Source organism: Centrocercus urophasianus, unplaced genomic scaffold (genome assembly GCF_019232065.1).
Source record: "Centrocercus urophasianus isolate 14NV4802_14NV808 unplaced genomic scaffold, USGS_Curo_1.0 seq_12, whole genome shotgun sequence".
Taxonomy (NCBI): domain Eukaryota; kingdom Metazoa; phylum Chordata; class Aves; order Galliformes; family Phasianidae; genus Centrocercus; species Centrocercus urophasianus.
The window spans coordinates 50,190,685-50,208,716 of record NW_024884364.1 but is presented as its reverse complement, the minus strand read 5'-3'; the positions used below and the strand labels follow the sequence as shown (position 1 = coordinate 50,208,716).

At 34.7% G+C, this 18,032-nt stretch overlaps 1 protein-coding gene across 6 annotated transcripts in view; it reads left to right on the top strand.

The window, feature by feature from the left end:
- Positions 1-18,032, top strand: part of LOC122155673 (steryl-sulfatase-like) — a 99,955-nt gene that overhangs the window by 18,172 nt on the left and 63,751 nt on the right. For 5 of the 6 annotated variants that reach the window (XM_042809733.1, XM_042809735.1, XM_042809734.1 and 2 more), the window contains 4 exons: positions 1,842-1,994; positions 3,154-3,275; positions 5,649-5,771; positions 11,271-11,694. In XM_042809733.1, the coding sequence (XP_042665667.1) occupies positions 1,842-1,994; positions 3,154-3,275; positions 5,649-5,771; positions 11,271-11,694 (822 nt within the window). The remainder of the gene's footprint in view (positions 1-1,841; positions 1,995-3,153; positions 3,276-5,648; positions 5,772-11,270; positions 11,695-18,032) is intronic. The other variant, XM_042809736.1, reaches the window with a different exon arrangement.

The following is an 18,032-nucleotide window of genomic DNA, read 5'->3' as shown; positions in this document are numbered from 1 at the left end:
TCTTCTTGGCCACCTGGGCACACTGCTGGCTCACGTTTAGCTGAGCGTTGACCAACACCCTCAAATCCATTTCGTCTGCACAGTCTTCCAGCTACTCTGCTCCAAGCCTGTTGCCTGGGATTGCTGTGGTCAAAGTGAAGGACTTGGCAGTTGGTCTTATTGAACTTAATCCCTCTGGCTTTAGCCCAGCTACCCAGCCAGTCAAAACCCCTCTGTAGGGCTATTCTACCTCCAGGCAGATCAACACGTCCTCCTACCTCATTGTCATCTGCAAAGTAACTGAGGGTGCATTCAATCCCCTTGTCCAGGGTGTCAGTAAAGATAATAAACAGCACAGGCCTCAGTTCTGACCCCTGGGAAACACCACTTGTAACTGATCAAGTCTTATCTGTGGAGGCTCTTCTTCCCAACCATTTCACACAGATCACAGAATCACAGAATTCCCTTCATCTTCCATAACTGTAGCTGCTCAGCTCTTTTATCCCACATAGTCCCAATTCTCTCACCCTTTTTTCCTCAGTTTATCTGCCTGTCCACCGTCATACTGTCTCTTCCTGTTTCTTAAACTCTCTACTGTTTCTCCTCATTTCAACCCACAGCTCTTATTTCAGGTGGGTCTCTAATTTCCTTCCTGGATTTTTATTCAAGTCAGAACAAGTTCTACCAGTTGTGACTACTGGGTGCTTATGGATGCTTTTGCCCACCACACCTCAGTGATTTATGAATTGCTCTCCCTTGATGTTTAGTCCCTTTGTACAAACTTTTTTGCAGTTCTGACTTCTTTATGTTCTCTCCATTTGCTTTTATCTACCATAACACACAGATTTACAACCTTTCCTTTCTTAACCTGCTGTCCACATTCTCTCTGGAAATCTTTGTTCCTGGTTCTTTTTCCTACTGTTTCGCTTTCAAAATTTCTACCTCAGTGGAACCTGCCAGGTGTCCTCCATTTTCCTTTTTGTCCCAGCATAAGCAGGTGTGTAGATGGGAGCCGTATCTCAACTGTGTTTGAAAAAAGGTTGCCAAATCCAGAAAAGATGGAAGTATCACTAGGGGTAAAAGAAAAAGTCTGTGTTCTCTTTTGCTGAATGTACTTGGCACTGTCCATCAAAGCCTAGTGTTGCTCAAATTCAGCCAGAGCACAGTCAGTTTAAATGGATCCCTATGTAGGTAAAATAGTATTCATAGCATTCAATGTAGCAATGTGTACATTCCATTACTCTTCCTGTTTGAAGTTGGATAAAGCATGAGCTATTTTTATAGAACATTATTGTATGTAAAAAATACATTTACACAGTTTTGCTATAGGCCATGATTTGTGAATTTTTTTTCTTAAACATGTTGTTCAATAATTTTGCAGTGCATATTTTTATCTCCTTTGCCATGTTATTTTATCCTGTGTCTAAATAGAATTTTCCTTTGCTGAAGAACTATTCACTCACCTCAGTAGCAGAATTGATTTTTTTGCAATGTACATTTGAAATTTTGATTCTAAAATATTTCAAATTTTATGTTCCTAAATGTAATGGTTTATTTCTCTGTAGCACTTCTGTATACATAAATATACTGTCGTAAAGATTCTAACTGCTTATTTGTTTTTATTTAAAAACTCAGTAAACGCTTGGAAGGAATGACTATTGTTTAACAAAAGATGCATTTTTAATTTAAAAAAATATTGGAGAGAAAACAGTGCAAAAAATCTCTTAAGCAAAACAAACAAACAAACAACAAAAAAAAAAACTTTTACTATTGAATCCAAGGCAATAATATTAGAATTATTATTATTTTTTTTTTTTTTAAGTCTTTATCTCTTACCTTTTTCTCTTGTTCTTATATACCAGGAAGAAGATGGGACTTCTTTTATTTTTAATGATTTTCCAGTGTGCCATAAACAGTGTCAATACCTACAGTGTTTCAAATCCCAATGTCGTTTTACTGATAGCTGATGATCTTGGTATTGGAGACCTGGGATGTTATGGGAACAGAACTTTAAGGTACAATTATACATCTGCAGGAGTCATAGCTTTCTGTTTAGCCTTTTCTAAGAATTTATCAATTAAAAATGAATGAAAACAACAACAAAAAAACCCAGGTTGTATTATGTTTTTTATATGTTGAAAAAGTAATAACCTTTCTGTAGAATAGAATATTCAACCTTATATTCATTACATCATTAGCTAATGTATTTATCCAAACAAAAAGTTGAAACATAAACAGAGAATTGAGCAAAGAACTTTGATGGGCTACTCTGCACTGCACTGCACTGTTCATGGAATGAGATAAAGAGAGGGAGATCATTCACCAAATATCATCACAGGCAAAACAGACTCAGTGCAAAATAAATTAATCTATTTTTTTCCAACTACTAACAGATTACAAAATGTTGTCCTTCCCAAACTGATCCCATATAGGCTTCCCACGGGCTGCAGCTCTCCCAGCACTGCCCCAACACAGCTGTGTATTGAGGAAACCTTCAGGCACTGCCCCTCACAGTCCCTATGGGTGGCAGCTCCCACAGCCCTCCTGCCCCACCGCTACCCCTCTTCTGCGCTGCAGTGCTGCTCCATCTTGGAGCACCTCCTGCCCTCCTGCTGCACCTTAGTGCCTGCTGGGCCATTCCTGTCATATTTGTCACTCCTGAGAACCAGAACAGCTCAAATATGTGTATTCTGTGTTATGACAATTCAGAATTTCATCTCTGGAGTATGAAAAGATTTCTTGTTATCATAGATGATGTCATCAAATATGATGCTGCAGATTGGAAAATTAATATTTCTGACTAAATTTGAACTTTTATATGGAAGGATTACTGTTTCTTGAGGTTATAGTCATTAATCTTGTAGGTTAGTGATGTACCAGAACACACAGTAGCTCGTGGCCAGTTCTCATTTCTAATATTCTCGTTGTAGAACTGAAGGCACAGGCTTTACTCCTGTAGCAGCCAACTTTTGTCTGCATGATGACAAGGTTCTCAAGCAGATATGGAAGGTTGGATGTTAGCTCCTGTAGCTAACATTAGAGTCAAACTGTGAACATTAATAACATGGAGTCTAATACAAAATCTTAATCTCACCACGCTCATTTTTAAATAATCTTATCTGTATACTCTTTTCTATTTTTTAATTATTATTATTGTTTTTTTTTTTTTTTAAGAACACCTAATATTGACAGGCTAGCAAAAGAAGGAGTGACACTTACTCAGCATTTAGCTGCATCACCACTGTGTACTCCAAGCAGGGCAGCTTTCCTGACAGGGAGATACCCTATCAGATCAGGTAAAATTAAAATATTTCATTTATATATATATTATTTTATTTGCAGTAAACTGTGCATTTTTGCTCTGCCTTTTTCCTCATGTGTTTGCCAGGTTAGGTACTCGTTTCAGTGTCTAATCAAGCTTTGAAGAGTTGGGCAACATTTGAAACCTTCTGTAGATGGTAGATTTTCTCACTGCCAAAGAGTTCACACAATATAAAGCTTTTTATTGAGTTAAATATTTTTAAAAACACTGAGAAAAGATTGAGCTATGGTTGTTTAATGGCAGGAGCAGCCAAACTTCGACTTCCTCCACTGTCCAAAACTGTAAGCTGTTCACCTCTTCAGTTGTTTCATATCTTTTCTTTCATATCTTGCCATACACAGTGTTAGGTATCCTATGAATGCATATAACTTTTCTTATTTCAAATCTAAAGACAATCTGAGAACCTGTTTATTTTAGTGTGCTGAGACTGATCTCCTCTGTGCTTAGGCATGCAATTTTAACATTCTCTCAACATAATTTTTAGCAGGAATCATTATACATTAATCAGATCACTTGTTCATTAGTGATAAAACATCCTGTCCTTGCTTCTGGGAATGAAAGCAAAGCAAGACTCTGGAGCCTACTTGATACATTCATGTTCATTCAAATCATGTAACGAGCTTCTGCAAAAGTGCCAGCTAATGTAACTTGCTAAATTTCCATTACATTCAGCTGCAAAGGAAAATTTTATATACCTATCACAGTTATATTGCTATTAATATTTACTGTAGGTAAAGCCAGAGGTCAGTTTCCATTATAGACCTTGTTCTTCAGAAAAATTAGCATTTGAACTGATTTTTGTTCTTAAATGGCCTGTTCTCAGTTACACCTAATAACTTCCATGTGCATGCAAAAATTGAACTCTGTCTTAACAAAATTATGAAATTGTTAAATATAGGCTACTCTGGAATACTAGTAAAGAATTAGTAGAAAATTGTTATAGAAAAAGCTAGAATCACAGTTTTGAAAAAGTAATTTTTCTCTGCATCTCTAGGAGTTTTATATTTCAAAATATATTATTTGATTAGACACAAACTCAGAGAAAGATACTGACGAAAATAAAATCATAGTTTTATAATTTGTTTCTGATAACTTAAAGGAATTATATGGATTTCAGTTAAGAGAGACCAAAATGCACCTTGAAATGAAATACAGATGTGTATAGACAACTAAAAACACCTAAACCATCAATCACTAAAACTGATGTTGCTGTGCAAGGTGAAAATCTGAAGTCAGCATTTGGAAGACAGAGATCACTTTAATAAACTGGTCTAACAAGCCTTTTTCTCTTCGAACCACAATGAATACCTGAGGGAAGATTCTGGTTGTCTAGATCACTCATGTAATTTTGGCACTGCAATCATCCAAGTTGCATAATTCAAACTTCCTGAAGATACATCTGCACAGATTTGCATAGATATCCTGTGTTCTGTCTGTCTGTACTCTGAGCCAACTCTCATCTGGAATCCTAGTGATCTAATTTTAATGAACCTGAGCTCTCTAGTTCATCATCCTGAGAGTAGCTTATAAACTCAAGTTAGTGTTTTCAGACTCTCAGTGCATAGAGATTACTGTGACTTATTTAGATGTTGTCTTACTAGCTGATGACTGATGTTGCTTTGATACTCTCAAGCTGGAAGTCAGTCGTGTGTCCAGGCTATTGGGGCACTGATTTTCTCCCACCAAAACTGAGTGCTCTAGACACTGTTTCTAGTCAGGCTCTCTAGTCAGGCTCTCTAGTCAGGCTCTCTAGTCAGGCTCTCTAGTCAGGCTCTCTAGTCAGGCTCTCTAGTCAGGCTCTCTAGTCAGGCTCTCTAGTCAGGCTCTCTTGCGCTTTTTTGACCTAATGATATTTATGCTGAAAAATTGCCCTGCATTTACTGCCTTCTTTCAAATTACCTTGAAGTCATGAAGAAAACCACGTCTAAGGAAAGTGGAAGATTTGGGAGAAGAACTTGGAAAGTGTCCTCAACTCCATTCCTTCCCCATGTTCAAGAAAAATAAATTATTCAAGCTCAACTTCTTCAAGTTATGTTTTATCTTAGAATACTTACAGGTCTTGCAGCTCTTTGTGTGACTGAACGTGGCTGACCCCACGTTCACAGCAACAGAATTTCCATTTACTCCACTTACCATTTTCTGGTAAAAATACAGGAAAAAAAATCAGCTGAACAGATGACAACAGATGACAGTATCTGCCACTTGTGTTTCATAATGACTGCTGGTAATATGTCATTTATATGATACTACTTCAAGAAAAAAATCAGAAGTTCAAGAAGTTCAGAAATAATGAATGAAAACTGTTTCACCGTGTTATCTAAGTCTCATTCATTCTCACTGTATTCAGGAATGGCTGCTTTTTCACGAGTTGGTGTCTTCCTATTTTCTGCTTCTTCTGGTGGACTTCCTTCTGAAGAAATAACATTTTCCAAACTCCTGAAGCAAAGAGGTTATACAACAGCTCTAATAGGTAAGATTGCATAAGTATGTAGCATTTTTTTCATTCTTTTGAATAAAAGAACCTTAGTTTTGTATGTAGATTATTAGGGGTCTGTATTAAGAGTCTTCACAGCACGATAATGATTTTTTTTTTCCAACAAAAAGCTGAGCACATTCCCATGCATATGTGAAACACAAATCATGTAAGTATGTCTAATTTTCTTGTACAATTGCAGTTTCATTTGCAATATACAAAAATTAACATGGTGAATAAACTGAAAATCAATCAGTCTTGAAAAGCTTTTGGTATAAATAAACTATATTTCAATACAAGTAGAGACGATGAAGGATTCCAGAGTACAAAAGTCATCACAGAGGTGTGTTCCATTTCATTTCACCAGTTTTTGGATATTCATAAAATAGTGTTCTAGTTGGGCTGTCTGTATTTTCTTCTTATTTATAGGTAATCTCAAGATATGGTAGATGTTTAGTGAACAAAAACAATGTTTCTCTTGTATTTCACAGAATGTTCAAACAACTAAATGAAGCATAATATCCAGTGATGAACAAATATGTATTGATGGGTAAAAGGAATCCCACTAAATTCCCATTAAACAGAATTGGAATTAATATCACAAAAGTTCACTTTAAATTATGTGAAGTGTTTTATTTTTTTTTCTAGTTTTGCCATTGATTTTTTCTACATTGATTACAGTTTATCTTATTTCTATGAAATACTACTAATGCTACACACTGTGCTTTTCTTCACTAGAATTTCAAGGAAATGGTTGTTTGGAGAACATCATGCACCAATGTTGCTACATTCTTTTGGAAGATGAATGCATCCAAATGTAACATAAGCTTATAATTTGGGAATTATTTCTTGTTTAAAAATCTGACTTTAGCAAGGCTAGTAATTCATACAACCTTTTTAGAAATATCTGTATAACATAGATCATTCAGTACTGATGTCCCTAACTTGAAGAGTCCCCCTTATCTGCATGTCAGTCTTAGAAAGTATAAAATACCTTCATGTTCTGCTGGACCAAAAACAGAATAACAAGAAGCCCTACCATAAATATATTTAGCACAGGTATATTTGAACGCTGGAGGAAAAATCCATTAATAATTTGTCATATTCATATTGGAGTTAACTCCATATTCAATTAAAGAATACTGCAAAAAAATCATTTTTATGTTTGTGACAAGCACTGTAACGCAAAGCATTTTTTTTTTGGAGTTGACCTAGTTAATGTTCTTTTTTTAACTAGTTTCGCTGTAACATGACAGCTTGCCTCTTACATTTCCAGAAGTTATCTCCATGAAGCTTACTGAACAATTCTTCCAAGCAACCTGAATGATAGCTATGAAACCATAAGATGTAATATTACCATACCCATACCATAATTCAGAAGATCTGCAATGAAACTAAGTTTTTCCTTAAAAAACTTAGATACATTGAATCTCTAATATTTCACCAGTTAAGGATTGTAAATAGTAGCAAGAACGGTTGATATTTTGTGGGAAATAGCTACTTATAACCTAAAAAAATGCACTTCAGGTAGATCAGTATTGTTTTAGCTACTGCTATAAATACATTGATATTGTTTTTCCTACAGCTCTACTCAACTACACTTTACTAAACATCAGCTTTCCCTTACGACTATTATTCAGTGCTGTACAATCAATGAATATACAGGTGTCATAATTATGAAATAAACAAGACAGTTTGGCTAAGCAGGTTATTATACCAAAAAGAAAATAGAGTGCTTATCCTTGTCCTGGGCTCACTGTAAAACTCCAAAGGAAGCATCTCTTTCTGGAGATCCTTCCCTGCTGCTAGTCAGCTCTTAAATGGGTCTACGAGAAGTGGAGCCAGGCTCCACCCCTTCTGGCATCACAGGTGAATTGCCTTCACCTGTGCTCCTAGGGCTGACTCATTGCTCTCTTCAGGTGATCAATCAGAGATTCAGGCCATGATTCAGCAGTTCCCATACAAGTGCATTGTCTAGCATTCTAAGGAGTTTAAAATACAGTTATGTAGATTATCTCCAAAGTTAGAAATACTAATTTATAAAGAGGAATTTGTACCTTTAGTCCAGAATGATATATTGCAATATTTGAACGCATCATCACATTAGTGAGAAATAAAAGTCTGAGTCTATGCAGTAGAATTAATGGAACTGTTTTTAACAGAAGAGTTTATAACTACTTTTAGAGAAGAGGAGGTTCAGGGGAGATCTCGTGGCACTCTATAACTTCCTGAAGGGAAGTTGTGATTAGGAGGGTTTTGGCCTCTTCTTCCAGGCAACAAATAGGACCTGAGAAAATGGCCAAAAGTTGTACCAGGGAAGATTTAGATTAGACGTAAGGAAAAACTTATTCTCTCAAAGAGTGGTCAGGCACTGGAATGGCCGCTCAGGGAGGTCACTGTCCCTGACAGTGTTCAAAAGGCTTCTGGATCATGAGCTATGATATGTGGCCTACTGGGTAGTAATGGTGCTAGAAGGGCAGTTGGGCTAGATGATCTTGTAGGTCCTTTCCAACCTTGTGATTCTGTGATTCTGTGATCCAATGACAATGTTGCAGTCTTGATAACATACGCACAAATATTTCATATTATCATAATTACTATGTATTTCATATAATTACATTTCTTGGAGCATATAAAATTTTTTTATTTGCTTCTTGGTCTGCATTTTGTATCTTACCTTTTATCTGTGGATCAGAAAATGATACAAAGGAAATACATCAGCATATATAATGCAACCTTCAGATTGCTCTCTTTTCAGCTGTCTGAAGGAAAAGCAAAGGAAAACATGTATTGCTACAGCCTACCCAGCATTCCAAGATCTGAAATCTGAGTTCAAAATGGAATTTTTTAGCTATATTGGACTTCCTTTTGACATCCACTTGTCTTTCATTGCATTGCTTTTGCACTGCAAAAATTTTAGTTGTGGTAAAAGGATAATGAAAAAAACTAGGTTTCAAACTATCAAAGAACTCATTATGAAGAATTAACAACATAAATTTCACTCAGAAGCTTGGTAGAATCTGCTGAAATTTGTATGAAGCTTGGCTGGTCCAAACTGTGAAACTTTACTTTTGCAAAAAAACATCATCACAAGCAATGATAAACTAAAGAAGGAAAAAAAAAATAAAATAATCGTGTACCTAACCATCACTTATTTTTGAGAGTAGTGCAAACCCTATCAAAGCACTCTGTTTCATCAGCCTTTTAAAAATGACAATTTTGTCTTTCAGTCACAGTTGCTGGTATAATTAGAACCTATGCAGTTCCTTTGCCTTGCCAGCTTGCTTTGTATGCTTGCTATGTATGGTTTCAGTTGCTTCAAACAAATATTTTCTAAAGCCCAAGTTCATCTTGGTTGTAGAAGAATTTGTTGAGCTTGCTAGAAAACTGCTGCTAAGTTTTACACTGTCCTTAATGTTTTATTGCAAGATTCTTCTCTTCTGGCTTGCAATGTCTAGTTTTATTGCCACAGTTTAAACAATTGTATTTATTTATCATAATAAATCACCTTGAAGTATATATGATTTATTTGAGTTCCTTATATTTTTTACATCTGTTTATAGATGTTTTCAGTTTAACAAATGTAAGCAGGAAATTAAAAAAATTAAACTTTAAGATTATTGTATATTCATGATTATAAGCCAGTATATTTATTTCATTTATCTGGCTTTATGAGGATGGTTTGATGGTGAATTTGCTACATATTGGGCTTGAAAATTATTTCTCAGAGAGAAAAAATTGAAACATTTATTTTCAAAGACTATGCCTTTGGTCACTGGCAATGAAATTTAGACTTGTAGTCTTTGATAATCCTTTATTGTACCATTTCTACTGTCTGAAAATTCAGTAAAACTTTTCTGATTTTGGTCACAATGTTTGCTGGGTCAAGTGAAAGGAGATACTATAGCCATTCTGTCCATGGAAAGCAGTGCATCAGTATGTCTGCTAGATGTAGAAGCCTATCACAATAAAAAGTGGTAAAAATCTTGATGTGATGCAAGAAAGTTGTAGAAGGCTTCCATTTCACTGCCATGTTAAGCATACCTGAAAATGCATTTCTAACTGCTTCTCTAATACACAGAAGTATTTCTAATCAAAGATCATCTAGGTATGTAGGAGATTTAGAACATTCAATTAGACTAAAGATTACTATGGTATTTTCCTTCACTTCAACAAATGTCATTCCAATTTCATACCATAGTTCAGCTATTTATGAAGAAGTAATGACACTAAACCTGCTTGCTATGTATTGTTTCAAAATATCAGAACTGATCCTCATCTTCGTGCTCTTTCATACTGCATTCCCCTCATTCATGTCTGCCAAACGTGGGAGATGCTCTGCCTGCAATCAGGATTCTTTCTTGCAGATATGTAATGTCTTTTGCTGAGGTGGTAAGAGAAAGGGGAGATGTCTTTGTATGCTTTATTCCTTTCATGTATTTTCTACTAAGCGTACCCACAAATGTTTACAACAAAATATTTCAAATTTGTTTGAGCTAGGTTTGGCCCAGCAATATAAATTGCCATTTATTTTATCAAAGGTGACACTGAAAGTTTTGTCAAATATTCAACATTTTGTTGGTGATACCAAAGAGCATTGCTCTAATGTTAATGTATGGTTAGAGGCTTATTTAAGTTTTCTTCATTTTGCATTGGAATTTAAATAAAAGCTACCAAACAGTTGGATCCATTGTGCTAAGCAATGCCAAAGAATATGATAACGTGTTATCCTCGAGTCATAGAATTATCTAAATACTTACTTTAATCAGCACAAAATAGATTATATCACTATAATGCAAATCAGATTCATTATTTCCATTATTTCTTTGTGTCTGTGTCCAACTTTACTGCAGAATTAGAATAATCTCCTACTCAAACAAACTGATGTGAGCTGTAGTATTTTGTAGCAATTTGCTAATTATGAGTTACTTTTCATATATCCATATAAAATATATATATAGTGAGGGATAATGCAATTTCAGAGAATTGGTAATTATTTAAATAATAAATGCTTTAGTAATTTCATTATTTTTATTTCCTGCTACTGTCTTTTTCTATTTTCTTTAAGTAGTCAAATATGAGTGATTTGCCAGATAACGTATTAAGTAACTCTGCATTCTTTCTTTCTCAGAAAGCAGCAGCCACTACAAACCAGTGTTATTTTTATTCTATGACTTAACTACACATGCACAAAGGCTTCATTTTCAAAGCTGAATATGTGTTAGAGCTCTTCTGCTCTTCAGTGACCTGCTGGCCCACTCAGAATTTAATGGTCTCCTTCAAGAGCGGTACCAAACTAATTCCAGCTAAAAAGAGGAACAGATATGAAACAAATTATTTGATGAATGTGTAAAGAGAGTTATATAGGAAATAGGGATCCACACAATAAATGCTGGGGCAGTATCAGGTAGTGACAGTTTCATATTTGGAAATAGCTCACAATGTAAGTTTGATTATTTAACTACAAAAGTACTTACTGTTCTCCTCTCTTTGTAGGAAAGTGGCATCTTGGGATGAACTGTGAAAGCAACAATGACTTCTGTCACCACCCCCTCAGTCATGGATTTGATTACTTTTATGGGCTTACTGTGACCAACCTTAGAGACTGCAAGCCTGGCCAAGGCAGCGTGTTTTTAAAAGGGGTTCAGAGGTACCTTGTCATCCTAATCCAAATCCTTGGAGTCACCGTGGTCTCATTGGCAATAGTGCATTATATTGGCTTCTTCAAAGTACCTTTCCAAGCACTAGGCATCTGTCTGTTAATAACCTGTATTTCACTTGCAGTTTTGATTTTTTTCTTTTATCATTTCCGACACCTGAACTGCTTTTTAATGAGGGACCATCAGATAATCCAGCAGCCATTATCCTATGAGAATCTTACTCAGAGGCTGACAACAGAAGCTGTACGGTTTATAGAAAGGTAGGTTTCTAGCGGTGGTTTGAGTTAATGATGGCAATTTACAATGACATTGCTTCCTAAAAGGTAGATTATCATTTTTTTCTTTAAAGCACGACTGAAGTTAATCACTGTCAAGTGACAGTTTTACAACAAAGTGTATGCATGTGTAGAGGAAAGCCACCACTTTCTACTTTGTCTTAATCTCTTTTTTTTTTTTTTTTTTCCCAACAGTATGTCATTAATTTCTCTATAAAAACTACAAACTTTTTATGTTTATTTATTTCAGAATAAAAATGTTTAAATATATATATATTAAACTTCTAACACTTTTTAGAACTTTCATTATTCGGAATTTCAGGTAACCAAAAATATGAAAAGCATTTTGTAATGTGACTTAGTTGTATGAAAGCAAAATGTGGAGTTGTACTTTATAAGTTTTCTGGAATGAGAAACTGCTCCTCATCATTGTTTTGGTGCATCCATTAAATGATGAAAACTGCACCCAGTAGTAACTATGAATATATTCACGTGATATCATTGCTGAATGCAATCTTAAACCAAAGAATCAATGGGTAATTTTTATGAACTTAATGACGGGATGTGGTAGCCAGCAATATTGCTAGCAAAAAAAATGCCTATCTAAAGTCTTTATCTACTGCAATTTTTCTGTCATTTCATTCATTATAAATATTTGATTTGGCTAGCTCTGCTCACAACGCCAAAAAGAAAACATCTTTTAAGTCAGATTTCTTTAACTCTCATGAGTAAACAAAATTAAACTAAAGCATCATTATTTCCTCTGGTTAATGGTGATAGATAAATGTATTTTCTCATTTGGATTCTAATTAGTTTAACAATGTAATACTTGTTTATTATAAATGCGCGCGAGAACACATGTACACACCTGTGGAAGTTTTTGAGAGTTAGTGACCAAGGTTTTGGTGGTTTGAAATGTCTCTTTTTGTATATATATGTAGGGAGATTCTGCCTTTTTGTATAAGTCTATTAATTTGCTGTAGTAATTCACAGTGTTTTGAAGATCTCTGAATTATACATTGCTTTCAACATATTGTCAGTAAAATGATAGTTTCAAAACAGGTAAATTCTGGATTGAGAATGAATGCTAAAAAAGTGGTAACACTATTTATTCATTCTCATAATGCACACAAAGCATAACTTAGTCAAAGTTTAAAGCTGGCTAAACAAAATATGGTCTGTGTCAGCACAGCTCTGTTGACTCAGCTGGAGGTTGAGGCTTTTCATCAGCTAGCACTTGGCCTCCATTCTCAGAGTCATTTCTGGACAACAGTTATTTAAAATTGAAGTGAAGGTTAATAGCATATATTAGTAATTTACAATAATCTTCATTACAGGAATTCTGCAATTGTATTGAGAATTATAAACCAGACACTTTAGAGTCAAAGCTAAATTAAAAAAATATATCCCAACATATTAGGGTGTTGTGAAGCCATTAGAGCACCCAAGCAATCTTAATTGTGCCCTGTTGTGATTTCATATGTAAGTTATATGGCCATAATACTTGCTCCTGGGAAAAAGTGTGAGTATGTACACTGAACTGATCTGCCCAATATAATATTGTGAGCAACAAAATCAATATTTGCTTTCACACACTAGTTTTGACATCATGTCAGTGTATCCACAGACCATTGCTTTTGTAACTTATCTACTGACTTTGGCCATTTGTAGTGGAATGGCAATCAAGAAACAAAAGGGTTTTCACAGCAGACGTGTACGCATGCAATTTTGTATGTGTATATATATATATATGTAGTTATGTGCATAAAAAAGACAACACATAACATAAAATAGATATTTCATCTATGTAAGTTTATTATACCTATTACCTGTTTTTGTAAGCTCTTCAGAGTTCAGGCAGTGGATTTTCTTGAAATTATTCTCTTTTCTAATTATGTCTATCATACTGTCAACTTTATGACTTCTTTCTATCTGTCTATCTATCTGTCTATCTGTCTGTCTATCTGTCTGTCTATCTGTCTATCTATCTGTCTATCTATCTGACTATCTATCTGTCTATCTATATCTACTCATCAGTTTTGATATTTTTCAATCCTTAGAATTTGCTCACAGAATAGCTATGCATTGTTATGCTTACTCTTCTTCACTCTGTTTTTTGGAAGGGTGACAGTATTTTTTCTTCCTTGGTCTTGTATATGTTTATTACTCTTTTATTTGCTCATAGGTACAGAGAAAGAGTAAATACAATATTGAACTTGGAAATAACACTTCAGAAGAATATGTACAATTTCATATGAAAGATCTGATGTATGCAAACAAATATAAATTTAATTGCTCACTGTAATTGTAAGTGGGCAGGTCAACTCACTGTATGTTAGTTCTAATTTTACTTTTCCCCAAGAGCAAGTGCATGTATATATTTTAAACATATCAAAATATTCTCTAGACATTACAGCATATCTGAAAGTCAAATGGATGCTAATTATTTCATTTTAAGTTCAGTGTGGTTGTCACTCATGTCTTTTCAGCATATCCTTTAATAGATAACCAGTGGCACAGACAATCCAAATTAGAAAATGCCAGACCTTTTTTTAATATCTTAGAAACCAGTAAGACAGAAGTATCACTCTATGTTACAGAATCTCTCTCCTAACAAATTCAGATAGCTGATGACAATTAATAACATTTTGTTTTTAAGGTGAAGGTGGTATTTTGTTTTAATAGTAAAGATGATATTCAGAAATTTTCATGCAGATTTTTTTTTCCAGTCATAAATTACATAGCCATAATGTTGAAAATTTGTGATAGTAGTTATTATTATTTTTTTTAAACTACTTATCTATTCTATTTCAGTGCTTGAAAGACTGTCACATATCTAGGTTTATTTTCATCTACTCTAGCAGACTTGTTTGGAATTTTTCCATGTGTCACTAGGTGTTAATATTAGGCAGTTGGCATGTTGTACTGAAATCAAGATTTTAATAAAGCACAGTGTTTGTCTAGCTCAATAGACATGAAGCACAAGAAAGACATGGAACTGTTGAAGTGTTTCCTGAGGAGTGCAATGAAGATTGTCAGAGATCTGGAAACTTCTCCTTTGAAGAAGGGCTGAGGGACCTGAACTTGTTCAGCCTGGAGATCAGAAAGCTCTGGGGAGCCTTCACTGTGACCTTCCAGTTCTTAAAAGGAGCTTATAAACAAGGTGGAAAGTGACTTTTTACATGGTCTGATAGTTTTAGGACAAAGGAGAATGGTTTTAAACAGAAAAAGATGAAATTTAGATGAGCTGTTCAGATGGATGATTTTACTCAGAGGGTGGTGAGGCATGGGCACTAGCTGCCCAAAGAAAATATGAATGCCCCATCCCTAGAGGTGTTCAAGGCCAGGTTAGATGGGGAACTGAGCAGCCTGATCTGGGTGGCAACCCTACCCATAGCAGGGGGCATGAAACTGGATGAACTTTAGGGTCTCTTCCAACCCAAAGCCATTCATCATATGATTTTCAGGCAAAGGTAGGTATGTCTACTTTCATAGCTGCTGTGAATACTTTCACCACTATAGAATCTGTAGCTTGAAAATTTAGTACTTTAGGATGGAATTTGAGGACAATTTTACATTAGCAGAAGTTTTTTGTTCAGAAAGGTAGTACTTGTTCATCGTATTAAAGATTAATATAGAGTTTATTGAGGGCAAGTAAAACTAAGCCCTGTCATGTCATGTTCCCACTTAGCGTCCGGAATTAAATCATGCAGAAAATGTCCCTCTGATTTGACAGCCACAGGCCTACAAATACTAAACCTTGCCTATTGCTCTGCCACAGTGGTTTTGGATGAACATCAGTGCTTACGAAGACAAACAGAAGTACCCAGGGAGCTTTTAGTTCAGCAAATACTTGAAATGAAATAACAAGAACAACAACAGAGTTAAGGACCTGTTAGGTGAGGGGTGACTTCATATTAAAGCTGTCCTTTTAATAGCTCAAGCCTGAATTAAATATTTGAATGACACAAAGACTCTTCACAGTAAATAAGCAGAATTTAATACCATATAGTGCAGTGGTATTACCAGCAGTGTGATGCATTTAAATGTTTTCAGTGTCAGGTACGTGTATTCTAAGGAATGTCATAAGTTGGAACCATGTAATTTATCTTGCTATTCAGTAGATTGAAAAGAATGTGACTTGTGTTTTGATAAAAATTCCTTGCTAGATTTTGGTAAGTGAACCTCAGATCTTTAGAAGCTGAAGTTCCCTGTGTCTGAAGTGTGTAAAAGATAGTGATGATACATCTTTGAAGAAGCTGTTTACTGAAGTGATTCAGGAGAATGAAGCTGTTATTGTCAGATATCTCTCCTACCTACTAGCTGATATTGTCATTCCATTTCAAGGTCATATTAAAAGTAGTCTTTTGTAATTCTCCTCAAAGAGTTTTGGCAGGAGATAAATAGCTGCCTGTGATCTTTTATAGGATATTAATAGGTGAGACGCTTCTCCAGCTGACAGTGAGCTGTCAATCAGAACCTGTCAATTTGGGTTGCAAAGGAGAGAATGATTTAGTGCCCCTGTATGTTAGACATTGATTGGATGCCTTTTATGAAAGTATGATCTTTATATCAGTTCCGTTAAAGAAAAGAATTGCTGTATTTTGAAAATGACTTACTTTAGCAATACACATATACATTTACAAGTATGCACAATCTGTAAAATCAGAACAAGACAGTTTGCATGAAAAGTAAATCATGCCTGCACTGTTACAAGTAAAAAGTGTATTTTTTTGTGGTATTCCACCCTAAAATTTATGTATTGCACTCAATTCAGTGAACTGTGATTTAGGAAAAAGCTAAAGATTAAGATGCAGTAAAAGAATTGAGATTGTAAAAAGCAACGAAACAACTGCCTTGCAGAAATGTTCTTTAATGAAGGGTCAGTGTTAGGTTAAGACACATAATGAACATTAAATTTATACATGTACATCTTTTTTATTTGAAATGCTGACATTTTCAGTCTTTGTAATTGACTCAGAAGCATCCTTTATTATTTTTGCTACAATAATGAAAATTTCCCACACATATGACCTACCAAATAACAATCAATACAAACTTCATGGTAAATGTATATTTTATGAGAAATATTATATTTTTATTTTTGGGAATCTCTACTTTATAATACATTTATCAGTACTGAGATCATAAAGGTTATATATGAAAAGTTATCTGAAAGGAATTCAAATATTCCTTTTCAATTTCCCACATGATACTCTATTTATTCTGTGATTACTTGACCTCTTTTTAAAAAAGGAGATATATTCATGGAGAAAACTTCCCATCCAGAAACAGTTATCCAGTGAATAATCTAGGTAAAATAAGAAAGTTTTAACCATGCAACTTCTGCCAGAGCAAATCCAATCCATGAGAGAAGATAAATACATCAAAACATACTATATTTAATTTTCCTTCAAAATATCAGTCAAAATATTGATGTCATATGAATCTCTTTTATGAATTTTGTTGATAGATTAGAATACATATTTTTTAAATGAATAATTTGCATGTGCACATCTGGATTGTTCTTCCATCCCTTTAAAAGATGGATGAACTAACTGCATGAGGAACTATCTAGTTTTCCTTTGATGTTAGCATGAATCATATATATAATCCACCTGAGAAGTGACAAGGGAAAATACAGTAAATAACCCCAAAAGTGCTCTATAATTAGCTGAGTGTCTTAAGGTGAGATTCAGACAAGTTCTCTGGGTAGTGCTCTTGTGATTCAACTGAAATTTACAGTATGTGTAATGCATTACAAATGTTGTTACAGCGTATAGTAGTAAATTCAGCTGGTACTGCACACTTTAAAGTAAAGTTCTATAAATAATGCATAAAGAAATGTTCTTATTTGAGCTTTTCTTTCACAGCCTGCTGGAACTGATCGTAAATATCATGTTGACGTATCACATGAACAGCAAAATTTACAGAGTCTGTTTATTGCACTCCTTCATCTCAGTTCAAGAAGTAGAATTAAAACAATAGAGACTTTATTACAGTGAGAGGAGAACAATTCCTTTGTATTAATATGCATTTTAAAAATATTTATGCCTTGATGCAGCTTATAAAAATGCAATGTATTTCTATTGTTACGTGCTAATCATATGCATAAAAATACCTCATTAAATAACAGGAGAAGATTTTGTCATAAACCTTAGTCTGGATAAAGGAGAAAGTGCTAGTATATTTGGTTTGATACAGTCTGATATTATGGTATTGGCCCAGGTTCTTACAATAGTCTAGTTAGTTTATTACCTTCCATACGACCTTGTTGAAGAAAGTGACTGTATATACATATGCACATTGTACTAAATGGGTAT